Source organism: Ambystoma mexicanum, chromosome 7q (genome assembly GCF_040938575.1).
Source record: "Ambystoma mexicanum isolate Mex_15411 chromosome 7q, UKY_AmexF1_1, whole genome shotgun sequence".
NCBI lineage: Eukaryota > Metazoa > Chordata > Amphibia > Caudata > Ambystomatidae > Ambystoma > Ambystoma mexicanum.
In genome coordinates, this window is record NC_090941.1 from 328012999 (window position 1) to 328040108 (window position 27110).

A 27110-nucleotide genomic window follows, 5' to 3' on the forward strand; every position below is an offset into this window, starting at 1 on the left:
GCGCCCTTCCTGGGCTGTAGAATCCCAATACCCGGGATACCTCGACCACGTGCATTGCCTTGCCATTGACGAATCTCGCTGGAACTTCTGTGGCATCTGTGTGGATCTCCGGAAGCACAAATCCTCTCCTCATATTTCCCTAACCAGAGTGCAGGACGAGAGAAACAAAGAAGATTCCACCGGCCGTGATCGTTAGCTACTGGTGCTAAGAACAAGACCCCAAAACCACAAACTGACACAGGAATAAGAATAATTATTTGCTGGCGAGTCCCTCTCTTGACTAATGCTGCAGGAGCCCATCCAGGGTCCCCCCTTTAGTCACCACGACCAAGGATCAGGAGACCGGGTTTGCAGGAATGGATCCAGAAGGCGCACAGCTGCATCATCTACTTCACTCTCAAGGTACTGTGGGGGCTGTTGGTAATCTATCCAGAAGCCACTTGTGTCGCTCCTTTGCTTTTGGTGCACTGTTTCTACTGTTTGGGTGTTCACTCCTTTTGAGTCGCCTAGGCCTAACGGACGATACGCAGATCCTGGGTCCCCTTGATCTCTCTCGCCCTGAAACTGCCTCCCGGCTTAGAAGCTGTCGAGAGGATCTGGGCGCCTGGATGGCTAATAACTCGCTAAAACACAGTGGCAGCAAGACTGAGGTTCTTGTGGTAGGCACAATTAGCCCACTTTCCTTCTGGACTCCTGAGTTCTGGCCAGTTTCTCTTGGTCCATTCCCTCTTCCATCCCCTTTAGTGAGAAATTTGGGGAGGAAGTTCTCAGGTTCCCTCTATGACAGAGCAGGTTGGTGCAGTCTGCAAATCTGGCCACTTCAAGCTGCGCACCCTGAGGAAGGTTCTCCCTTTTATTCCCTGTAATCTTCATGCCCCTGTGGTAGCTGCACTTGTTCTTAGTACAGCGGATTATATTGCTATTCACTGTACTATGGCCACATCATCTGATAAATCGCATCCAGTTACTCCAGAACGCGGCGGTCAGAGCAACCTTGCGCCCCTCTCCATGAGCACATATGTCACAGCTCTTGAAACGGCTGCACTGGCTTCCGATTGAGAAACTGATTTTGTTTAAATCAATGTGCCTGGTACATCGAGCCTTGTACAAGCTAGGAGCAGAGTACCTTCAGCAAATATTTGTCCACTATGTTCGTTCTCGTCCCCTCCATTCTCATAATGCCCTCTTGCTATCAGTACCTTGTGTTCGACGGTCACAAACTGGTGGCCGTGCCTTTTCTGTAGTAGACGCAAGGGCGTGGAATCTGCTGCCTTTGGCTCTCTGTGCGATCACCAACCATCTGGCCTTTCGGCACTCTCTGAAGACACTCCTTTTTTAGGTTTTCTCTATTAAATTACTTGCTCATCTCGACTGCTTAGCGCCAAGATGCCCTTGGGCGTATGTGCGCTGTATAAATACATAGAACACAACATATCTAGGTTAATGTACTTGTTGTAGACATTCCTGGTAGAAGTACAGAGGTGCACTCTGAAGACACTGTTAGGGAGAATTCTCAGAAATGTGCTAATTCCCTTCACCTTAGAGACCTCCAGCAACTTTGCTCGATTTTGAGGACTTGATTTTTTTTACCTGGAAAGAGTGTGGGCCTTTTTTTCCCACTCTTTCATGTATTTTGATGTGTATTTTACATTTCTGTTCTCTGATTATGGAGTTTTAGATAACTCCATAGGCATCATCTTTTCATGTGTGTTACACAGCACCCTCAGTGCAGTGACACAGAGATGTCTTTTAGACTTCCCAAAGGTTTATATACCTTCTCTGGGATAACTACTGTTTCCCAGAGAATGTAAAGTGAAAATTACTTCTTTTCCAAATTCATAGACCCAGCACACACCATTTTACAATGGAGTGCTGGAGGGGTTACATAGTATCACCTGTGTCTAAACACTTATGTAGTAGTCAAATGCTACCCTTTCCTATTGAAAAGGCTGGTGGCAGTGGTTTTACAATGAACTGTCATGATATTTCCCGACTGCGAACACCGGAAGCTTAAAATCACGGGAGCCATGTTTTTCAAGATGGCGCCTTAAGCCCCTTTGTTTAAACTGGTCCCCGTCTTCTTTTTTTGCCATTTCTTTTTGGAAAGGTCCTTCTAGTGTTTGACTCTGCGCGCCAAACCAGGTTTGGTCCCTTTGTTCGTGTGCCTTTGGCAGGCTTCAGGAGTGAAGACCGCCTCTGGAGCCCGAGTGTCTGGGGTGGGCAGGAATTGAGGGAGGTGCCCGAAACTCCCTGTGCTTAGTCTCCTAGCAGACCCAAATGCACTCTGGCGTAATTGGCTGGCTGGCTGGCTGACTGTCCGGCAAGGACAGCCACCCTGCTGGGTGAGTGACAGCTAGGCGAGTGACAGCTAGGCTGGAATGAAAAGGAGAAAACTGTTTAAAAGGCGAGTCTCGTTGACTGGAAGGCAGAGTCGACCACTGGAACGAAAGAACCGAAGACGAGCTGGAAGAGGACGGCTGCTGCAACTCCTGGACTGTTGGTTTGCCCGGAGAAGCCCTGCTGCAGGTCCGAATTGCCAAACTCCATTCGACAAAGACGCTCCTTCAAGGACGGCTTCTTTCTTTGAGCTGGTGGGACCAATCAACTCACAAGCCACCTGGATACCATTCTCAAGGCTGGTTAGGATTAACCAGGGAGAGGGACGCCACTTCGTGTTCTTGAATCTACAGATACTGGAACTGAAGTGGCTCCATTTTTTTTGCTTTCTTCGATGATCCTGTGCAGTGCAGAAGTCCCCCGACATCCTCCCTCTTGTCCCCACGACTGAGGCTCAGGAACAGCGAGATCTGCAGGAACTGCCAGGAACCACAACTTCAGCAACATTTGTTTTCTTCATAAAAAGGTACTGTGCCAACCCGATTGAGAGAATGTCCCTCTCGCGGAGAAAGTTTGTGAAACTCTCCCAACTTGCAGGCCTAATCAGCTTGTGACCCCTCAAATGATTCCTTTTCTCCTAAACTACTTCTGAGAACTTTTGCAAAGACTTTACCGTTTGATACCAGAACTGCTCTTTCCTATCCAGAACACTAGCCGTTGACTTTGGCCTGGCCTGTTGGCCTGAATTGACCAGAAGGTGTACTGAAACTATTTGCAAAGCCTAGAAAGTAATGATAAAGATAATGATGTGTTATTTATATAGCGCCTTTATTCAAAGTGCTTTGCAGAGCATATATTTATATACAATATCACCCAACCGAAATTGGTACTCATTTATCGACCTCGGAAGGATGAAAGGCTGAGTTGGCCTTGCTGGGATTCCAACCTGCGACCTGCAGATCACGCTCCGATCGCAGCAGCGAGTGCTCAACCCACTGAGCTATCTTAACGGCAAGTACCAGAAAGTACATAGAATATAATCTATTCTACTTACTTTTGTCCTTTTTGCTCACTGCTAAGTAATTGAACTGCCATTTTGCTCCTATTTCAGGGTAGCTCAAACTGCCTTAAAAGCATACAGTTCCGTATTGAAGTGTATCTGTTTGATATTAAGTTACCTTCTTCTAGTGAAATGTTTTACAAATGATTGTGTAAATAAATTAATAAGTGTTTTACCAAGAAACCTTGAGTATAAGTGTCTACTTGAACCACTGTGATTGAAAGTCCTTTGTGTAACTATTTGTACTGCTCACATTCACTCTTGAGATGAGCCTGGCTGCTCAGCTCACTACCAACAAACTGTGTGGTAAAGACTTATACCAAAGGTTGGTCTTGCTTACACCTGTAGTCCTAATTGTGTGTGGCGGTCCCAGAGGGTACTGCATGTAATTCTGCTTAACAGACACTTCAACCAGAAGTTGTGGCTTTTATTTCGTAGAACACCCCTCCCCCTCCCACCGAGTAGCCCACCCGACCCTTAAACAGACTAAAGCACAAGAAGGGGCTTGGCAGTACCTGCAGCGCCACCTTGAGGCCATCCAGGAACCTCAGATGCCTGTAGCAGGGACCGGAGTCCCATTCACTGCAGGAGAGGAGACGCGCAGTAAAATGGCTGCCGCAGCGGCACATGCTCTGCCGGGCTCTCAGCAGCACCAGATGCGCCGGCAGTCAGCTGATTGGCCGATGTGCGTAACCTATGGGCCACCAATACCTAGCCGGCAGGCGACGCCGTCCACCACCTTAGGTCAAGGGAGTTGGGCCGGAGCGTCTCTGCTGGTGCCGGGACCGCACCGCTTCACAGGTCCTTGCATCCGGAGGAGAAGCCGCAAGTCCACGTACTCCCTCCTGCAGCAGCCCGTATTACAGAAACACTTGACCCGGATCAGCTGCTGTGCCATCTGGTCCGGTCGGCATGTCTCTACTAGCATGGAAGGTAAGCACCTTGGCTCCCAGAAGGTATTTACTCCCACTGGCCTCTTTCCATAGCAGGAGGGCCCCCTGTCGCATGCTTTCCCCAAACTTGTCCTCGCCATTTCGATAGGTGCCTCCTATGACCCTGACCATGTAAAATATCCTCCCTTGTCAGCCAGGAACTTGTCTTGCAGTACCCTCTTGCCTTACCTTGCCACTGGATACCTACCGCCAACCGATCTCGCACCTCCGTCTCCACTACTTCCATTGGTGAGCATCAGTATGGCTCACAAGCTGCCTGTTCATACGAGTATCCCACCTTCCCTCTTCCTACCCACTGTGCTTCCTGTATGCAGCCATGGTCTCTCCATGCCAAATCCCCACACGCCCATGTGCAAAAACAGGGTCAATACATCCTGCACTCCTGGGGCTCGCAACAAGTGTCTTTTCACGCGCCTTATGAGCCATAATCTGGGGACCGCTACTCCTATCTCTAACTTACCAGAGAAATGCTTGGTTAGGCTCATGGACTGCTGCACCTTGTACAAGGCAGGCCTCTCACCAACGACTTCAGTTCTGGCCTTCACCATGCACGCTCCATTAGTTTAGTTTAGTTTTTTTATTTATAGAGCGCACCGAACCCGAAGGTATCTGGGCGCTATAGCTTAGTGAAGTTACAGCGAGAATAGAGACCATACATGAAATACAGGGCAGTAGCGTTGTGTTGAAGCCCCGGCTACATACTGTACATTACTTAAGTTACAAGCATACATAATTGAAGATACTTAACAGACGCCTAGTGTTACATGTCTAGGCATATATACGTAGATAGGTATCGAATAGCGCCAGATGTGTTTGTTAACAAAGGACCTGCTGGTTGAAGAGCCAGGATTTTGCATTTTTCTTGAATGTCCCAAAAGACGGATCAGCACAAAGTGAGACCGGTAGTGAATTCCACAGCTTGGCTGCAAGCACTGGAAGCTAGAACCACCAGATATTACTGCCCACTGCCAATTCTGTAGGTAATCGTACAGGGCCAGCCCCCGGGCTCACCTCCACACAATCTGGGCCTACGACTGACATTGCAACACTCGAGGTCCCCAAGATCTTCACCTCATGCCCACTCACATCAGAAGGCTGCACTATGGTCAGGCCGGCAACTACCTCCACAATCCCTGACGTTTAGGGAACAAGGAACCAACATGCCACCGCTTGCACATGTCACCCTGGACTTTAAACCAGTTGACAACTCAACTCTGCATTCGCATGTCACCCGCTGTCTAATTGCAATGTTTCTTTTATGTTATGTAATTCTACTGTCACCAGAGTTTATAAGGTCACTACGGCCAGGCCTGCACTGGTTAAAGATGCTCTTCCCGCCTTGTGCAATGCATCTGTGGCTGACGCCAAAGTGGCTAGCCCCATCTCTACCAATGTTATGCTCACCTGACTCCCACGGAGGCGCTGGCCAGGATCGTGCTGCTGTGACCTCTTCTAAGGTGTTGCCCGGGGCTCAGAAGATGGACTGGATCGGACTCCCAACTCCTGCTTGTCCGGCTTGCAAAAGTATCCTTCTGTAGGCGAGAATAAGGGATTAACTGTCTGCAGGGAATGCTACCAGCCTCCCCCTTTCCCCTCTCACCCTCCTCGAAACCCTTCTGTGCTTCCCGTGGCGTCTCACCTTAGGGTCTTGAAGGGCGAGCTCTCCTTCCTGCTTCTGATGCAGGGGCGCGTTGGTATCCAGTTACTTCACTGGATTCTTGGTTTTATGAGAACCAAACTTGCTTGGCTTCCAGGTAAGTTCCTTGAAAGGTTCCCCTTTTGTCCTTGCATCAATATGCTAATGTCAGTGTCTTTTTCCCCATAGGGGCCGGGGTACGGAATGCCGGGGAAAAGGCACCGACCCGAGATGCGAGGTGCAATACCTGTAGAAATCAGGTAAGTCTTGATGAGCGTTTTTGGGTAATGTCTTTTCATTCGCTCATTGACGCTAATGTCTTTTTCCCCATAGGGGCCGGGGTCCGGAAATGCCTGGATGCGGCGCGGACCCGAAATGAAGAGGGAATGACCCAACAGGTAAGTCTTAACATGGAGGTTTAGGTTTCCTCATTCCCTTCTCTCTCTCACCTTTGCTCTTGGCTTTTTCTCCCTAGGCGTGGAAGCATGTCTGCGAATCCGGGTGATCGCTGCTGAACATGGAGGCGCCCTGTGAAGGTGAGTGGAATGCGGCGCTGCGGCGGTCGATGCGATGTGCTTTTAAATTAAGTGTCTTCCTTTGCAGGACCGTCGGCGAGCTGACTCCGGAATGCGGATCTTGCAGGTAAAGTCTTTTCCTTCTCCTATTCTCTCTTTCTCTTCCTTTGTAGGTGATCAGGATGCTGGCAGGCGTGGCAGAAGTCCGAATGCAGGAGCAAACACGGTGAGCGTCCAGCTGCTAGATGCAGAACAACGCGAAGCATGTGCTGCTCTTTGGGTGTGGTTTAAATAGCCTGTAAAGTAGTTCCAGGTATGTATCCTTACACTCAGGTATGTATTCTTCCTCAGACCACACCCGAGTGATAAAGTAGTCCAAAAGATAAAGTAGTCCCATTCCTCAAGAGGGCCTGGATGTAGCAGCACGGTCTGCTTCAGGTAAGTGCACATTAAAACACTTACACACATGTCTTGCTTTATAAGCCTGACGCCTAAGGCGCCAGGACTGGGGTCCATAATGACCCTGGCGCCAAAGGCGCCAGGACTGCGTCCAAAAGGCCCCAACTTGGGCCCGCTGAGACGTCCTTGGGGAAAATGATGTCTGCCTCTGGGGTTGCTGGGCTGGCCCTGGCTCCTTGGAGGTAGACATCATGACAACCAATGACACTATTGCTAACTGTATTACTCTGCCTTGTGTAATACTTTTGTTAGCCTTGCTATTGCCACTAATGCTGTCACTCCTGCCTTGTGCAACTCATTAGTCATTGACGCCAAAATGATTAGCCTGACCTCTACAACTGATACCAATGCTGATCATGACAATGGGCCTCATTACAAGTGTGGCGGTCTGGAAATAAGGGTGGCGGTCGCACTGCACAACCCTGCGGGTGGGGGCAGTTTTGTAACGGCACCCGCCGTTAGCAATGGTACCGGTGCTTCTGTGTCCCAAATTAATGGGGACTTACACTTTCCGCTACCTTATATACCGGGCTGCTGGGACTTGTAAAATCCTGGTGGCACCGGGATCACAGGCAGTGGAAACAGTGTAACAAGTCGGTTACCGCCAGACTTGTAATGAGGCCCAATGCAACAAACCTTTTAGCCTGTGCACCTTCCAAGATCAGCAAACGGGATGCCACCCCAAGACTATTTGCTTGCGCCGGTAGGAAATAGTTACTGCCTCCTCCACTATCTGCACAGTGTCTGTCTCACTTCTCAAGGTTATCCCTCCGACTGAGCCCCAGCCCTCTTCCAACCCTAATATTAGCAACCATATAGATGCTATGACCAGTGCTGTGATCAAGGCACCTAGACTCCCTAGCCTTGATTCAATCACGTCGGCACCTTTCAAAGGAGCACTAATTCATGCCAGGTCATTACTGGCACATGCACTAGACATTTCTGACCTCATCGCCTGCAACCACGTTGACGTCCTGGCCATTGCAGAAACCTGGCTACACCCCGCCGCTGGTCCTTCACTTTCCTTGGCTATCCCAGACAACTACACTACCTACATGAAAGACTGACCAATAGCAAAATGGGGGTGGGAATAGCCTTCATCGCTAAAAAAAGTGCTTGCTATTAGAGAAATAAGTGAACCGGTATTCCAATCTGGCAAAATCCTGTCGATCAAACATACCCTCTCCCACACAACTACACTTACCCTTCACCTCATGTAAAGGCCCCCTGGGCCAATTTTGTCATTTGAGGAAGACCTCTCACTACTCCTCTCCCTAGAGGCCAAGCCCTCCTCCAGAATTGCTCTGCTAGGAGACTTTAACCTAGGCTTTAACAACCCTACAGATGTCCATGCACTCTCACTCGCCAAATCTATAGAAGTATTAGGGTTCTTCAAATGCATTTGTTAAGCAGGATTACACACAAGATTTCTTGATTAAACAATTATTAATTTATTTAACAGTCAGTTTGAGCAAGCCTTCTTCAGAAGGGGCAGTATAATAGTAACACACAAATACATTCCAAATACACACTCTTAGTTTCTACATCAGTAAGTACCCTTTTGGGAGGGCACACACACTTCCTACACCCTTAGGTGACTTAAATAGCTAGGACACTGTGGACATTAATATATCACTGTTGCATTTAGAACCATACTTAGTAGCATGTTAAAAATAAAGATTATTAGAACAAAACAAGAGATCTCACAAATATTCTGAAGCAGGTAAGTACTTTTGGAAACCCCCAAAGCAAAGCAAGTTAAACCCTTCCTGGAAGGAAGACCAAACACACAGAGGGAAGACTAGTCATTTAGGGAGCCAGGCCAGGCCAAAGTCAATTGGGCAAAAGTCTAGGTGAGCTGAAGCAATTCTTAAAGGTTGGTAAAAGTCTTACACAATGTTTTAGAAGTCTTTGTTGAAAAGAAGAAATCAAAGAAGGGCCACAAGCTGATTAGGCTTCTGAGGTAAAGAAGCTGTTAGCAACTCTACAGAAGCAATCACGACAAGTCTCCACTGGGAACAAATGCGGCTACATAACAAGAGGCAAGTTCTCTTAGAGTGTACAGTACCTTTGGTTAGAAGAAAACTGTTCCAGCTGGCTTCTGTTCCTGTCCAGCTCTGCAGATCCTGTGTTCCTGGGCCTCAGTCATGGGGACAAGAGGGAGGATGTCTGGAGGAATCCTGCACTGCAATGGGACGATCGGCGACAGAAAAGGACCAACTTCTATTCAGTGGCACTTCGTGGTTTCAGCTCCTCGCGTCTCTTGGCTGTCGAGTTGGGCTTCTCTTGCATCTGGGGTCCAGCACTCTGTTGAGGTGGCTCAGGCTCGGTCAGTCCTGCTTCCTGGGAGTCCGGAGGATCTTCCTGGAGCTCTTGGCCAACTTAAAAACAACACACACAATCTGGCGTTCCTCTCCCTGGCTCTTCCGTTCCAGCAGCTGCAGTGGAAATACAACCAGCTTCGAGAGGATGTCCAGATGGGCTTACTTTGGATTTGCTTGGTCCCACCAACTGAAGGGGTGAAGTCATCCTTGCAGGGCATCTCTAGATGAGGGGAATTTGGAGCTACAGCACAGCAGCAGGGCTTCACCGGGCAAACCAACAGTCCAGGAATTGCAGGTGGCGTCCTCTTCAAGTTCTTATTCGGTTCCTTTATCCAGTGATCGACTCTGCCTTCCAAGCCAAAAGCCTTGCCTTTTAATCAGTTCTCTCACATTCATTCTAGCCTAGCTGTCAGTCACCCATCAGGGTGGCTGTCCTTGCCGGACAGTCTGCTGGCCAATCACCACAGAGTGCATTTGGGTCTCCTAGGAGATAAAGCACAGGGAGTTTCGGGCACTTCCCTCCCTTTCGGCTTACCCCAGACACCCTGGAGCCAGAGGCGGGCTTCACTCTTGAATCCTGCCAAAGGCAAAGCGAACAATGGGACCAAACCTGGTTTGGTGCGCAGAGTAAATCTCAAGAAGGACCTTTCCACAAAGAAATGGCGAATGGTCCTCGGCGCGATCCTCATCAGGAAACTTTGAGGTCCCGTTCGGACAAGGCTCAGGATGGTCACAAGAGACGTGCTTCCAGGTCTCAGTCCTCGTCCCCAGCGAGACCGCAAAAACCTGTTAAGGGCTCGAGGTGCGCGTTGACTACCTCGGCCCCATGTCCGTCGGATACAGACGTCGAAGCTGTACCTTCATATCAGCCCTCGGCACCAAAGCTGTCGACGCCCTCTGCGCTGAAGCCATCGGCACACTCGACGCTGTCGGGGCCTTTTGGCCGGAATCTGCCATCGGAGATCCCTGGTACTGTGGATCCTCCCACGAAGGCTACTTCCAAGTCTGTGAGGCCTGTTATGGACTCCAGACCCTCGGCTGCTCCCAGACAAGTTTTCTACCTCCCCCTGGATGACATCTATGAGGAGGAGGAGCGGTCAGATTTAGAATTTGACCCTATTGAGCCTGAGGTGGCTCCTGTCTTCCCTGCAGACAGTCAGTTGGAGGAGTTGAGTCAATCTCTTCATGATGCCATCGGTTTGGACACTTCTCCGGAAGTGGAATTTGGCAGGCCTGAGCCTGGGGCTCATGTTGAGTCGTCCTACAGGAGGCTCATGGCTAGAGTAACGGAGTACCTGGGCTGGTCCAGTCCTCCTGAAGCTTTTGCACAGGATGATCTCACAGACATTTTAGATCAAGGTCCGTCCTCGGACCCGGTATTACCTTTTCATCTTGCATCACAGAAAAGGGTGGCGGCTGCTTGGCAGTCGCTGGAATCTCTTCCGGCTGTTAACAAATCGTTAACCAAAAAATATCACTCTTCCAGTAGTGACCCCAGCTACCTTTCATCTCACCCCACTCCTGAGAGTTTGGTGGTTCAGGCGGCTACGGCCACATCGAGGCAGGCGGCGTACCCTACCATCCCTCCTGATAGGGACGACAAACACTTCGACGGTTGGGCATGTAAGGTGTTTTCTGCGGGGAGTATGGCATTGAAATCAGCCAACTCCTCTTGTGCCTTGGCAAGATTTTCACACACTCTGTGGAATTGTGTTGCTCGTGCGGCTGAGCATATTACCAAAGGGGAAGAAAGGGATGGGTTCCTTGCTCTCGTGCAAGATGGCAAGGATACCTTCCAGCGCTACCTTCCTTTAACCAATTCAAACACAAAGCCAAGCTTTGGTTAGCAACATCCCACTAACAACCGCTCTTCTATTTGGACCGGCCTTCTGGGTCCTACTTCTGTTCTACTCCGCCCTGATTATTGCCCTGATTTTGTAACGTCATCTGTATACTCTGTGTACAACCTGCTGGGACCTCTATGATGATTTGTCTACTATGTTCCACTACCTGTAATGTAAAGGGACTTCTATGTTGCTATGTATACTACTGTAATGTAATGTTCCACTACATGTAATATAATGTTCCTCTAATATATGCGCCCGGTTGCCCTTGGGCCTGGTCTGCGCTATACAAATAAAACAAATACAAATGTGTGAATCCCGTCAGTCGGGTTTGACACGGCCAACTGTGTTAGCCGGTCCATGGCTGCTAGCACCGTTATACGCAGATTTGTGTGGTTGCGGAAGTTGGGTTTGCTCCGGATGTGCAAGCCTGTCTTTTGAACATGCCCTTTGATGGCGCGCATTGGTTTGGCAGCAAGGCTGATGAGGGCCTTGAGAGGTTGTAGACCTCAAAGGTTGCTGCTAAGTCTTTGAGCGCAACTGTGCGTCAACCTCTGCCTTTTTTGTCCTAGGGGACAGTGGTGGAGGGGAGGTTCTTTTCGTTACTACTACTTCTTTGCTAGAACGAAAGGAGCCGCCAATCAAAGGGGTCCGCGTAAAAGTATCCGTGGTGGGCGGGGAAATGGAGGTGCCAAAGCTACTCAGGCAGCTGCCTCTTTGCCTTCAGGCGCTGCCGCAGCCACTCCTCAACAGTCATGAGACCATGTCCCATGGTTCGCCAGTTGGGGGCAGACTGTCCCAGCATCTCGAAGAATGGTGAGCCATTACTTCGGATGGGTGGGTACTGGATATGATAGCCTACGGCTACTGACTTCCCTTCCTGTCACAACCTTAACCCCTGGCCTGGACACTCGGGGCCTCTGGCCCTCGCCACGGTATTTCAACAAAGCCCCAAGGGCCCAATCATGCCCCTCTCAGGTGCCCTGGAGCCCGTCCTGGCGCCAGGCTCATATGGCAGGTGTAGTTTCCATTGGGCAGCGGACCAACATGGCTGCCCCCACAAGGATCAACGTGGAACTGCAGCATGCAGTCTAGCATCCAGGGCGTGGCCTGCCCCGAAGGCACCTGTGATACCTGCTGGCTATTTAAACCACGCCCGACTGGAGGCACGCGCTTCGCGTTATTCTGCTCTTGCAGCGTGACGTTCACCGGGTCCTGCTCAGCATCTTTGGCCTGCATGGGTGAGAGAAGAAGAAGAAGAACCACATTATTTATCCTTACCTGCTCAGCATCCAGCTCCTCTAATAATCCAGAGTCTTCCCTGGAATTTGTTATCTTCATCCAGCAACATCCTAAGGAAAAGAGACGAGAAGACAATTAGTGACTATTCATCCAATCCATCATCGCCAGGCTTCACTTACTTATCAAACTCTCCTGGAAGTCTACTGCAGTACGGATACTGCCCATCCGGCGTCTTGTTCCATTTAGCCACAATCTTCCAGGAGTCTTCGGCATCCTGCAAGGAACAACGGCACAGGTTAGCCCAGTTCAAAGGACGCTCATAGCGCCGCGCCTTGCGCTTACTTACCTCCTCGAGCTTAGCCCTCCACATCAGCTCGACGTCTCAATCATCCGTTCCGCATCTGCAAGGAAGAAGGCGAAGGTTATTCAGGGCAACCACAATTACGGACATTCATTCTTAATCATCATACTAGAGACTTAACTAAAGAGTGGAGTCACAGCCAGTTTGGACTCCAGGGCCACGCCAGTGAAGTAACTCAGTGGATCGGTGCCCAGTCACGACATCCTGCTCTACACGGCTGGACGGCGAGCACACCTTAACGAAAACCAAGGTGAGAAGGGCTCCCAGGGAGGCATCACCAGGGGAGCACGGGGAAGGTGGGCTCCGAGAGAGAGGGTTGTAGCTAAACCGAACTCCTGTTTTCCAGAACTGGCCCTCAGCAGTGCGAGCCCCGGAGAAGGTGCAGCGGTCCCAGAAGCATTCCAGACCAGTCGGGTGGCGTCTCTGTGGATACAAGATGAGCGTTACATTCCTACAGCAGCCTCACAACAATCCACAATCCACCGGGGAATCTCTTTGAAGCTTCCGGATCCGCTCCTTGTACAGGAAATCTAGCACCTGCTAGAGAAAGGTGCTATAGAACTGTTGACTGTAGCGGAGAGGAACAAGGATTAGTATTCCACATATTTTTTGATTCCGAAGAAAGACGGGGGAGTGAGACCCATCCTGGATGTGCGTTGGTTGAACGAACTTCTCACTCAGGACAAGTTCAAGATGGTAACTCTTTCTCAAGTCCTCCAGGCCCTTCAACTTCAGTATTGGTTGGTGTCTCTGGACCTACAGGATGCTTACTTTTATGTGCCGATTCACCCCAAGCACAAAAAATGCTTGTGGCTGGCGACTGGCACTTTCAGTTCCGGGTCCTGCCATTCGTATTGACTTCCGCCGAGGGTCTTCACCAAGCTGATGGTGTTGGTGGCAGTGTATTTCAGGCGAGGGGGGGGGTCACGTCTACCCCTACCTGGACAACTGGCTGATAGGTGCGCGCTCTCCCGAGCAAGCATTGGCTCACCTCGGTCTCACCTACCGCTCCCTCCACAAGCTGGGCTTCTCCCTAAATTTCAAGAAGTTGCATCTGACATCTTTTCAATAGCTCCAGTACATCGGGGCTGTTTTGCACACGTCCTTGGAAGTGCTCTCCTCCCGAGGTTAGGGCTCATCACATTGTGCAGATGGTGGACAAGTTTCAACATGCCCAGAGTCTCCCGGCTTTCGAATTCTTAAGGTTGCTCGGCATCCTGCACTTTTCTTGTGCCAGAGGCCAGGCTGAGGATAAGATTCCCTGCAATGGGTCCTCAAAATGCAGTGGTCGCAGTTCTCAGGCAAGATGTCGTATCCTGTTCAGATTCCACTCTGTCTCCCAGGACCTTCTGTGGTGGGCCAACGAGGGGAACCTGATGAAGGGGGAGCCGTTTTGGCAACCTTGGCCATAGTTGACTGTTGTGACCGACAATTCCCTCACAGGATGGGGAGCTCATGCTGAAGACTTGACCTCCAGCAGTCGTTGGTCTCTGTCGGAGTCCAAACTCCACATCAACCTGTTAGAGCTGAGGGCCATCAGGCTGACCCTGAAGACTTTTCTGCCATCTGTGCGTGGAAGAAGGTCCTGATCATGACGGACAACACAGTGGCCATGCATTACCTCAACAAAAAAGGGGGGTAGGGTCACGCCCGTTGTGCAGAGGCGCAATACAGCTCTGGTTCTGGGCAATCCAGCAGGGAATTTCGCTCTCGGCAGTTCATCTGGCCAGAGAGGACAATGTGGCGGTGGACGCTCTGAGCAGGCAGAGCACGATCTCATGAGTGGAAGTTGGCTCAGGAAGTCCTTCTGGAGATATTCGCCCTTTGGGGAACCCCACAAGTGGATCTCTTCGCCACCACTGCCAACCGGAAGTGCAAGAGATTCTGCTCAAGGGAATTTCCTCCGAGAGGAGCCTTAGGAGAAGCGTTTGTGGTGGATTGGTCATTCCCACTACTGTATGCGTTTCCTCCAATCCCCGTCATTCCTCAAGTGTTACTGAGGTTACAGAAGTTTGGATCCCACATAATCCTCATTGCTCCGGATTGGGGCAGGAGAGCGCGGTACCCGGACCTTCTAGAAATGTCCATCTGCCCTCCACGCCGCCTTCCCTACAGAGAGGATCTGCTCTTGCGTGAAGGGGTTCAGGTTCTCCATCCAGAGGTCAGGACTCTCAACCATCACGCTTGGTATCTGAAAGGCTGAGGCATAACGATTGGGACCTCCCGGATGACGTGATGGAGGTGTTGCGTTCCGCCAGGCAGCCAGCAACAAAATCCCTGTACCGTTGCCGTAAGTTCTGCGACTGGTGCAGAGGGCAAAATGTTGATTCTTTTCAGTGTTCCATTCCCATGGTTTTGTCTTTCTTGCTTTCTTTAGCCCACAGGGTCCTTCAAGTGGGTACCATTAAAGGTTACCTGGTGGCGCTGTCGATCTTCAAGTGCTCGTCTGAACAATGTTCTTACTTTAAGATTCCTTTGATTTCCCATTTTCTTAAAGGCCTCACTAATGTGTTCCCGCCATCCCCTTTCCAGGTGCTGGTTTGGGATCTGAATTTGGTTTTGAAATTCCTTATGGCTGCTCAGTTTGAACCTTTGCACTCTTGTCCTTTGAGGTTATTGTCTTTCAAGACAGTGTTCTTGGTTGCGATTACGTCCTCTTGCAGAGTGAGTGAATTGCAGTCTAAGCCGTCCTTTAATGTTCCACAAGGATAGGGTTGCACTGAGGGTACGTCCATCCTTTCCATCTAAGGTAGTGTCCGAATTTCATTTGAACCAGAAAGTGGTTCTTTCTATCCTCCTCTTCATCGTGGTAAGGACGAGGAGCGACTCCATAGGTTGGACCCTAGAAGAGCTCTGAGCTTTTATATTTCTAGGATGTACAGGGTCAGAGTGGACAATCAACTCTTTGTGGGGTATGCTGGTCACTGATTGGGCCACTGATTAGGCCAGGTTGTTACAAAACAGACAACTGCCGAGTGGAGTTCCTATTCGGAATATTTGTAATGCAGCCACATGGGCTTCTATCCATACCTTTGTTAAACGTTACTCCCTTAATACTATTAATTGTCAAGATATGGCCTTTGGTAAGGCGGTACTTTATTCTGCCATCTGATTGGGTACTCTAAATTCTGTCCCTCTTCCATTTTCTGGTACTGCTTTGGGAGTCTGTCAAAGATGTGGAATACGTTGGAGGACACAATCCATTTGAAGAACAAGTTACTAACCAACTGGTAACGTTCTTTCAACTGGATGTTCCTCCAACGTATTCCACATCGCCCTCCCAGCCTGCCCTTCTGGAAAATGTCCTATTCGATTGCAGCTTACGTTTCCGCAAGGCTATGTGCAGTCAAGCAGACATTGGATATGTGCATGTCACACGTTATGGTGGAAAAAACATAAACGGGCACCGTGCGTCCTATTTATAACATCTGGTGACGTCGCCCTCGACGGAGACCTTCGAAGGACAACGTCCTGACGGCAACGACGCAGGACGCCCTCTGCCAAAAAAGTTTCTGAACTACACAGCTGTGGACATTACATATCAAAGATGTGGAATACGTTGGAGCAACATCCGGTCGAAAGAAAGTTACCTGTTGGTAAGTAACTTGTTCTTCTCTGGCATCCCTCCTTCAGGTTCACTCTTCCCATCTCTTTACTTTTGCTTTCACTTTCAGCAATTGTTGGGGAGACAACTTTTCACCTTTGGATCCCCCTCTGCCGGACCCCGACCTCGCTCAATTCTTTGCCTCCCTGTTAGGAAGAATTCTCATAAATGTGCTAATTCCCTTCACCTTAGAGACCCCCAGCAACTTTGCTGGATTTTGAGGACTTGATTTTTTTTTACCTCGAGAGAGTGTGAGCCTTTTTTCCCACTCTCTCCTGTATTTTGAATGTGTTCTACTCTTGTGTTCCTTTGGTTATGGAGATTTAGACAACTCCATAGGAATCATCTTTTCATGTGTGTCACACTGCACCCTTAGTGCAGTGACACAGGGAAACCTTTCCAGGCTTTCCCAAGGTTTAAATACCTTCTCTGGGATAAACTACTGTTTTCCAGAGAAAGTAAAGTGAAATTGACTTTACTAGTCTTTTAAAATTCCTAGACCCAGCACACCCTATCTTACTATAGAGTGCTGGAGGGGTTACCTAGTAGCCCCTGTGTCTAGAAACTCATGTAGCAGTCAAATACTACCCCTTCCTTTCGAAATGGCTGGTGGCAGTGGTTTTACAACAAACTACCATGATCTTTCCCAACCGCGAACACCGGTAGCGTTACTTCGCGGGAGCCATGTTTTTCAAGATGGCGTCTGAGCCCCCTTTGTTTAAACAGGTCCCGGTCTTCTTTTTTCACCATTTCTTTTTGGAAAGGTCCTTAAAGTGTTTGTCTCTGTGCGCCAAACCAGGTTTGGTCCCTTTGTTCCTTCGCCTTTGGCGGGCTTCAGGAGTGAAGACCGCCTCTGGCGCCCAAGTGTCTGGGGTGGCCAGGAAGTGAGGGAGGTGCCCGAAACTCCTTATGCTTAGTCTCCTAGGAGACCCAAATGCACTCTGGCGTGATTGGCTGGCTGACTGTCCGGCAAGGACAGCCACCCTGCTGGGTGAGTGGCAGCTAGGCTGGAATGAATGGGAGGAAACCGTATAAAAGACGAGTCTCTTGGCTTGGAAGGCAGAGTCCACCACTGGAATGAAAGAACTGAAGACTAGCATGAAGAGGACGGCTGCTGCAACTCCTGGACAGTTGGTTTGTCCGGTGAAGTCCTGCTGCAGATCCAAATCACCAAGTTCATCTCGACAGAGAAATTCCTGCAAGGATGACTTCTCTCTTTGAGTTGGTTGGACCAATCCGCTCGAACCGTAAGCCACCTGGATACCATTCTCGGAGCTGGTTGTATTTTCCTCAGGGTGCTGCAGGAAACCGAATAACCAGGGAGAGGGACACCAGTTTGTGTGCTTGACTACAGCTACCGGAATTGAAGATTTGCCAGTTCCCAGCTTTGCAACCAGTCCCAGTGCAAGAGTCCCCCGACTTACTCCCTCTTGTCCCCACGACTGAGACTCAGGAATAGCGAGATCTGCAGGAACTGCCAGGAACAGAAGTCTTCAGCTGCATCTTTTTCTTCATTGTAAGGTACTGTGAAAATCCGACCGAGAGAACTTACCTCTCACTGCGAAAGTGCTTGGAACTTTTGCAACTTGCAGGCCTAGTCAGCTTGTGACCCAACACATGAATCTTTCTTTAACAAACTACTTCTGAGAACTTTGGCAAAGGCTTTTCCGTTTAACTACCAGAACTGCTTTATCCTATACAAGACTTTAGCCCATTGACTTTGGCCTAACCTATTGCATTGAATTGGCTCCTCTGGCAAACTCAACAATTTTTTATTAACCTATGCCTTTTTGCTCCTACTTCAAAGTATCCTGAATGCCATTTTGCTCCTCCTTCAAAGTAGTTTAAATGCCTCAGACCCGTACCTTGTAAAGTACTGAAGTATATTTTTGTGTGATATAGATTGCCTCCTTCTAGTAAATGTTTTATAACTGACTGTGAAATAAATTAATAAGTGTTTTACCAAGAAACCTTGAGTGTAAGAGTCTGTTTAAATACTTGTGATTGTAGACCTCTGTGTAACATTATTCTAGCTCGCATTCCCCTCTTGAGATGAGCCCGGCTGCTCAGCAACGCTACCAAAACTGTGTAGTACAGATTTATACCAAAGTTTGATTTTGCTTACACCTGTAGTCCTAGTTGTGTGTAGTGATACCGAAGGGTACTGCATTCAAACTTTTCCTAACACTCCCTTCACCAGGTTTACTGTGACTTTCGATTAGGGTGATAGTGGCTCTCTTCTGGGCGCTGATCCCTCTTTACTTTCAATGTTCTCTTTTTACACAGTTCAATGTTTGCGGGATTAACCTCCCTTTCTTTCACACAGTTTGTAGATCAGTCTTTCGATTGTATGGGGATTTTGCTTGAGCCTCAGTATGACCACTTTGAGCCATTCTGCCGACTCTCCTACGACCTTCTGGTATCTGTAGTTTTTCAATCGGTGATCAACCAGAGTCTCTCGAGTTAGCACCCACGTGGTGCTGGCTCCTTCTGCAGATGGTCTCCCCTTTGCACTTTTACAGTTCTTTCACAGTTCTTTGAACATGGTTCAAACTTGACACTTTGCAATTCTGAATTTAAAACAGCTTGGTTCTTATCGGTTCTCGTCTCACCGGCTGTGATGAACCGCTTGGCTTCTCTCTCGTCTGGAGTCGAGGCTGGTTTCACGGGCGCGGGAGCTTCCCTCACTCTTGTTTATCGGTGTAGGCTTGCCCTGTGTGCCATTGACATCTGCTGCAAGCCACTTGTTCTATTGTTTGCGGTCTTAGCGTCTCTTCCACAAAGGTTCCGCGGGTCTGGGATGAAAAGGGCAAAGTCACTTCTCTCTTCGCCACCCTCTTGATTCCTGCCGCCTTGTTCATTCTCTTGAACTGCTGCGCTTGGTTAGCCGTCTCGTCGTGCTGTCTGCCGTGCTCGCCTTGCTCCTCTTGTGCTCTTTTGCTCCACCTTTTATCCCTGTGGGGAAAAGGAAGGGCCCCTTCGGTTGGGACATGTCGGGTATAAATCTTAATTCGACAATTGTTTGTGATATGCGCAAGTGTTTGTGTTGGAAATGGGGAAGGTTTGAGAGTCGGAAGGAGAAGAGGTTATATATTGAGTCATATCCTTTGTATTCGGGTTTGGGGTGATCTCGGAAGAGTAGGTTTTAGAGGGTTTGTTAAATTGTCGAGAATGACTTGGATGGTGAACAGAACCGAGGGGATTATGGGAACGTTAGTGTTTGGTCATAGTGGATTGGATGTTCAGAAAATGATAATCGGAGGGACGGGGATTTGTAGGATTTGTGAGGCAAATGGGAATAGCTGGGACCGTGAAATAAACTAGAGGGATTGTGGGAGCTGTAGTATTTTACCTGAGTAGGTTTTGAGTGCAGATAATAATCAGAGGGACAGGAAGAAGAATCATTGGGTTTGTGCGTGTGAGAGATTTAATGGGAGGAAGGGCGGCAGATGTGGCACAGCCCATAAAGGTCTCCTAGATTTCACCCTCCCCTTCTCCTTCCTCTGTAACATACTGCGTCTCCCTTTGGGCATTCTCCTGAGCATAGCCCCAGGTCCTCCTACCCAGGTGGCCTTTCCGTGCTTGTTTGCCTTCAGGGTTGGGATAAAACAGGGCCAGTTATTTTGTGGCCACCTGAATAAGGCGTTCCCGGGATCAACTTGGGAGAACACCCTCTGGTTTTTCACAGTGCAGACATGGTTATGACTCCAGGGGCATTAGGGCTCCCTGTGTGTGCCTGGTTTCAGCGTCCAGGCACTGTGTACCGTTTCTCATGGGCAAATGTAACAATGCTGCTTCGTGGGTTCCGTGGCCTGCGCAGCATGGGGTCTTTCCCCTCACTGCTGGGGCCGCGCCACTTGGCCCTCTGTCGGCCGTTGTTCCCCTTATGCCTGGCGGCCCCCCAGCACGTCACGACCAAGGTGGTGCTCTCGCCACAGGCCATCGGACCGCCGTTCTTCAATGCCCGATGCCCATGGGCTCCTCCAGTCACTGTTTCTTCTATCGCTGCACCACCGCTCTTCTCCCATTCTCAAATCCAGCTAGTTTCCCATGCAAGCTGGTACCGTGCCTACACCTTGCCCCTGGGCTCCTCCTCCGCTTCCAGTCCTGGGTGGCCCAGCTCTCAGCCGCTGCGATCGGGTTCCCCGTCTGCCATTTCGGTCGCTGCATTTGGGATTTTTGGTTGCTTTGTTCGCACCAGCTTCTCAACGGTAACACTCTGGCTTCTCCAGTGTTAGTTTGTGATGCCTCGGCTCTCCTTCCCCGCAATGCCACACAGAATCGAGCGGTAGTTACTATCATTTCTTTAGGATCTAGCGGGAGCTGCACGGAGTTGCTGCCTCACTGCATGCCGGCTGGCTGAGCCAACAAATAGTTGTGTTTTAAAAGTTCAGTAAAAACAAGAGGAAAGATTTTACAATACCTTCTCGCAAACCAACCACTTGGAGGAGACCATAGGGAGGATATAGGTTTGAACACCACCGTTCAGGTCTAGGCAAGGGAGAGATATAGGGCTAGAACGCCCATAGAGCCTTATGGAGACATGGGATTGGCGAGTGCCAAAAGAGGTATGTTTGTTCAATCGGGGGGTGGGGAGGGGCACTGTAGGAGTTTTGAAATAGTTGTGCCTTCTGGAATCTTGTCTTGGTTCTGTTGTAGGAAGCCCAGAGGTTGCGGGTGGTATAGAGGTCTCTTCAGATGTCTGGCTAGTTTAAAGTTCCATGCTTTGTCGGACTGGATTCTAGACAGGTGGACGTTCAGGACAAATGGACTTTGGGACCACCACTCTGGCGTCAACCTCTGGGTAGGGGGATTCTCAGGATGTGATGCAAGTGGTGTGCAGCTATGGCCACTAGAACAGAATGGCGGTTGACTACCCTTGCAGCACGAACAAAGACACTGGTCCTGTAAGGCCTCTCTTTGTGGTGGAGAGTTGGAACTTCAGAGAAATGCTTCCAGTTCTATAAGCTGATGATCTGCAGAGCCCTATGGCTCAACTCGAAATGGCGACTGGCAGCGAAGGAGCCCAGGAGTATATCTGGCTAGCCCACAGGATGGTTCTGGGACTGTTCCGAGCACTTCCAGTGTCCGGATCATTGAGCAGAGTATGGGACCGGTTGTTCCCACTGGTCCAGGAGTTGAAGCACAGATGAGTCTTCTTGTGATCGGCAGAGAGGTAGGTCTTCATGGGGCAAGTGAAGAAAAGGCTGCTAGCTATCTTCCAACTTCATGAGTTCCGGGTCTTCAACTGGCTGCCCTCCTTGGTAAGAGCGTCTTCGCTCCAACGATGATATGAAGAATGATTGCAGGAGTTTTTCTTTTATCCAGGATCCCGGCTGGATATAAGCCTCTGGCCACTGCATCTTCCCAGCAACGGACACACCGAGCCAGGATGCGGACTGGGTCCAGACAGACCCGGCTCAACTCATCCGGCAATGTACACAGACCACCACTTTGCCCACAAGAATTGCATTTCCCCGTGATATTGCTTGCAATATATGGAAAATATGGCTATGCAAGGGGAGGAAAAAACCCAGAAGACAATATGGTGAAAGGATGGGATAAAATCTGGTAGCATGGCCATTTTAGAGTATATGGTACTCTAATTGGCATTAAGTGGTACAATTCAAAAGTGCATCGGCTATAAAGAATGAAAATACTGTGAAGTATCCGCTGCCACCGGCCCATCCTGAGCACATCGTACAGGTAACCAGAAAGTTGCTAGAAGTAAAGTTACAGGGACACAGTGTACCTACCACAAGTCACAGAAGGGGGTGTGTGCAGGAAAAATAAACAAAGAACTTTACAACAGGAACATAATTCTCTTACAGTGACAATCTTAGGGACTGATCAGTGCTATTAAAACATATGAACTTTAGTCTTATGGAGGGAGAGCACTAAAAATTAAAATCAGCCTTCTTGATCCAGGCTTTGTTTACAATTCACTCAAAGTGCATTTGGCTACATTGGCAGCCTACACCAAATCTCAACACAAGTTATGTTGGTGGAAGGCTCCTGTAGTTAAAGCAATTATGGAAGGAGTGAAACTGATCTACCCTCTGGTGGCACCCACCTGCAGGTTGAGATCTAAATACTGTTCTACAAAAACGAATTCCCTCCCTCGCCCCCTTTGAATCTATGCATACAATATAGTTAAGAGCTTTCATATAATGTGGCTTTCCTTATTGCTGTCACATCAATTGGAATAATAAGTAAACTGCAGGCTTTATTGTTTTCTGGACTGTTTGTTACAACTCATAAGAACACATCAAAGAAGACTACCTAAATTTACATCCAAATTTCATGTCAACCAGTCCATTGAGTTTAGCAGCATTCTTTCCTCCTGCAATGTGCTGTACAGTTTTCTAATAAAATTATAGAAGGCCATAATTGCCCTAAATGATTTGTAAGTAACACTAGGCTGCACTTATTCTCACTTTACATGCACTATTTAATGCAGGGTTCTGGTAACCGGACACTCGCTTATCAAGTTTGGAAGAGTCTTGTAGTGTTCAGAAAGGTCAGTGTTGGCACCAAATGTAGTATCACCGTTTCACTCTTTTACTTGTCAACGGGTCTTGTCACTCTGTGGAACATCGCCAGAATGTTATGTACAAAAAGGTATTTTTTTTTAAACTGGGCACTAATTCCCAACTGCGTAGTTATGAGAATGTGCCTTTTCCCCCTCTACCCTTGACTTCTTTTATACAACTCACAAATGGGGGTGTTACTAGGTGTCTTGGCAACCAGCTCTTCAGATTACAGAAATGAATTTCGTCTTTTTCCATTAGTTTTGCTCTGAGTAAGTAATCCGTATCATTTCTATTTTTAGCTTTTCGGCAGTTTCTGTCACTTAACATCTATATTTGATTGTCCCGGTTTTTAACACATATTTGACTGCAGTATCAATACTGTGAGAGTGGAATATTTGTATGCAAATGGTTAATTAATAAAGAACAAAACCAGTATATATGGTCCCCTGCACAACTAGTTATGTAGCCATAACCGGAACCCAATTCACAGTTGCAAATTCTTTTTTGCAGATACTCATACAAGGGCTTCGAAATCTAAACCGAGCAGTACATGAAGACATTGTAGCAGTGGAGCTTCTGCCTAAAGAAAAATGGGTGGCGCCCTCCTCCGTGGTGCTGCAGGATGAGGCTGAAAATGAAGAGGACATTGAAAAAGAAGAGGAGAAAGAAAAGATGGTAAACCATATCAGTGTGGATATTCCTTCCTGCTAATGAGCCGCTCAACAAAATATTGAATAGATTTCACAAACATGCTTTAAAAATGTAAATGTAAAGTGGGCTCCAGAAGTAGTAATCCAAGTGGCAGTCTGCAATATTTGCCGATCTTTCTTCTTGCTGCCTTCCTGTTTGGCCTGCTGTGCTGTTTGGTGCTACCTGGCTCCTCCCACAACTTTTCATACAGCTCCTGCAGACGGGCCGGGAAGTGGTCCTCCAAGTGGCAGTCTGCAGTCCGGAGTCTGCTGGCAGCAAGGGGGCGGCCTCGTCTGCTTTGTGTCATTGTGAAGGTTTAGCACTATCGGGGAATTCCCTCCAGGTACATTTGTCAATCGTGAGCTCCATTTCTCCTCTCGCGCGCCTTGCATTTCCATTAGTCGCTGTGTTCACCGGCGAAGAATTCTTACTTGGTGCAAACCTGAGCGCCTGGGTTGGTAAATATGTAGGATGCAAAATTGACTGTGCAAAGTATTTTTGGGATCTACACGTTCACTAGTCCCTCCTGGGAGACAGAGTGGGAGGATTACTCTAACAAGTCAGCAAGGAGTTTTGTCTTTCTTCACGTTCTGTCTCTCAATAAATTGGGCCTCTGGGGGCCAAGGGCCGGTGAACCTAATAGAAACCTTTAAATCATTCCCATACTGGTGACTGTGGACTAAGAACCTTTGAGCCGGGGGAAAATTCATCTCATAAGCCATCCTGGTGACTGTGGGCCTGGTGCCTTTAAACCAGTTTGGAAATCAAATTATAGCTAACTAGGTGACTGCGGGCCAGAGGCCTTTGATCCTGTTGGTAGATCACCCTAACTGGGTGACTGCGGGGTGAGAGCCTTTGAGGCAGTTGGAAGTAATCATTCTTTTTTCTCTCTTATTCCAATTAGTGGACTAAGAGCGGATCGATTTTTCATTGGAACTAACTGAACACCTCATATGTCCTGCAGGCATATAAGGTGCTCGCCAATTAGGAGGAAAGTCTGTTGTGGTTAGAGCATCTTATTGTGCAAATTTAGTTTGTCTGGAGACAGTAAGTTATGTCCAGAATCTATTATTTAAGAAGCAGGCTCTTGGAGGATGATTTAAGAGCTCCGGAATTGGACTATTCAGTGATACTAAGCAACCTGAAAGACCAAAGAATTTAATCTAAAGGGCGGTTGGCTCAATCTTCTCAGAGGGTCCAGCAAAGGAAGCAAACTGGACCAGACCCCGTAATAGGGGTGCTAGATAATACCTGCGAGATGGAAGCAGAACTCCCCTCTAAATACTCTGTTACTGAAACCACTATTCTGGAAATCACTCTGACAGCAAGCACTATGATAAAAACAATAAAAAACGTTTTCCTTAGTCAGAAATGTCGTAGTGCAGGGGAGATTGACCAGTGTGACCAGTGACTATGAAAAGGATGATTGTGAGCATACAAAACATGATGGGGACAAAAGAAGTTGTTCACTGAAAGAGGGTCATAACAAGCGGGACCACACAGCTACTACATCCATTCCCATAGCCCCTGGCTTGGCTTTTAGCCCTATACAGATGCCTGGAGGCTCGCCGATGAAAACTATAGGTAAAGAGTATAGCAATGGGAAGTCCCCTGGGGGAAGGGGTCACCTGAGGAAGATTCATATAAAAGGACTAATGAAGCTACTCTTTTGGCACTTATCTTTTTGCTAAATTCCTTGCTGAATGTTCTTGAGCTGTTAAGGGGAGAAGTACAAACACAGTCAGGGATACTACTCAAACTTACTCCGGAAGTAGGTGAAGGCAAGCGTCCCCAACCAGCACGATCCTCCCCGCAATGAGAGACAATGACGGACTCTCCCAAGTCGGGAATAAATCCAAGACAGAGTGCGGGTGAGCTTAAATGGGAGTTTATCAATCAGAATAGGGCATGCAAAGAACTCTGCAAACTCGGAGAGCGCTCTGTCTGACAATAGCAAAGACAGGCGTATATATTTACAAAAAACGTCATAAGGACCTACATACTATAGGGGGCACAAGTTCAATGGGATTGGGTGGCGATGACTAGCTATAGGTGCTGCTGCGATGTGGTTGGCCTTGGCTGGAGGACGTCACTGGTCAGCCTCGTGGGTTGGGCTGGGCCTGGCAGGTCAGCTGAGTTCATCCGGGCGGTGTTGTTGTGCCATTGTGGCCAGTGTCAGAGATGAATGCCTTTTCCTGACTTATTTGCCCTATGCCATGCACACCGCAGTCATTCAGTCATTGCAATATTATCTTCTTTAGTAAATCTTCCAAAGGTTATTCTACAGGTTAATGCAACACAGGAGGAATGCACCTAGTGAGGGGTCTGATGGTCATTCGTCAGGGCATGGTTACCAGTGTCCTGTTGACCGGTGCCATAGGTTGAGGGGCTAAGCTTCAGGGCATGGGACGGGCGGTACATGCCTTCCTGTCTTGTTAGATGTTGTTATGAATGTGCCGCTGTGTGTTGCTACAGTATTGGGTGTCCTGATTGCACAGGGCCATAAGTCTAAGATGATCCGGTGGGTTGTAGGGTTTACGAGGGGGCGCCTTTGGATTTGTGTATTCAGGCAGAGGTTTACTGCTGTGCTGTAAATAATGCAGGTGGCGGGCCGTGGCCTTGGGTGCTGCAGAGGGGACTACAAATCTTTGAAGCGGCTCCAGTCTTGTTGGGGGAGGTGGAGCAGCGCGGCGCGGGCCTCTGTTCTCTTGTTTGGCAGTCTTTGCAGGGTGGGAGGGGGAATGGCCTTGCACATATTCACAAAAGGTATCTTCCTCGCGTGTTGCCGACTTTAGGTAAAAATATCACAAACATTTGAACACTCTATAATACTTATTTGAATCACTCGGAAACGTACATTTCAATTTTACTAAATGTGTCTCAAATATAGCCAGTCTGAGCACCTTATTCGTACACTATGTTTTACCAATTACAGCATTTAGTTATATGCATATACATTTTGCAGTGAGTGAGGTAGTAGCGAGGTTGGTGGAGCACATAGAAAATGGCTCGCCACCGTACGTGGCGGTAGTAGCACATGAGGGGCTTAGACACAAACGCATGACACGTGCATTCGCGCGTGTCCTTCACATGGGCCCTCTGTATGAGTACATTCGCCTTCCCTTGTACTCTAGCAGCATTAGTTCGGTTATTTTGCGGGTCCACGGGGTGTAAGCTTCTCATGAATGCACATAATGAACAGTCCCCTGGAAGGCTTCTTAATTGTTAGCACCCACCTGCAGTGGTGGGGGTTCTTTATTGCTATTATCGTGTGAGCATGCATTCTACCATGTTTATATATTTTACAGGTTTCCTAAATAGAAGAAGCTTTGTGGAGAAATACACACTTTGCAAGTAGTCCTGGCATTAATATTCGGGAATTTTCTGCTGTCATCCGATGACCATTTTACAGTTCTCTTCATCACCCAGGCCTTGCTGACCGGGTCATGCTAGGGGCAATGATACACTGCGGAAGGTGAAATGTTACAATGTTAGTATCTTATGCTAGCTCATGTCCGTCTTGTTGGTGGGAACGGGCTCACAGCGGATCTG

General features: G+C 48.6%; 1 protein-coding gene across 2 annotated transcripts in view; it reads left to right on the forward strand.

The window, feature by feature from the left end:
• Positions 1-27110, forward strand: part of DIS3 (DIS3 homolog, exosome endoribonuclease and 3'-5' exoribonuclease) — an 859785-nt gene that overhangs the window by 157708 nt on the left and 674967 nt on the right. For both annotated transcript variants that reach the window (XM_069639429.1, XM_069639430.1), the window contains one exon: positions 23379-23543. In XM_069639429.1, the coding sequence (XP_069495530.1) occupies positions 23379-23543 (165 nt within the window). The remainder of the gene's footprint in view (positions 1-23378; positions 23544-27110) is intronic.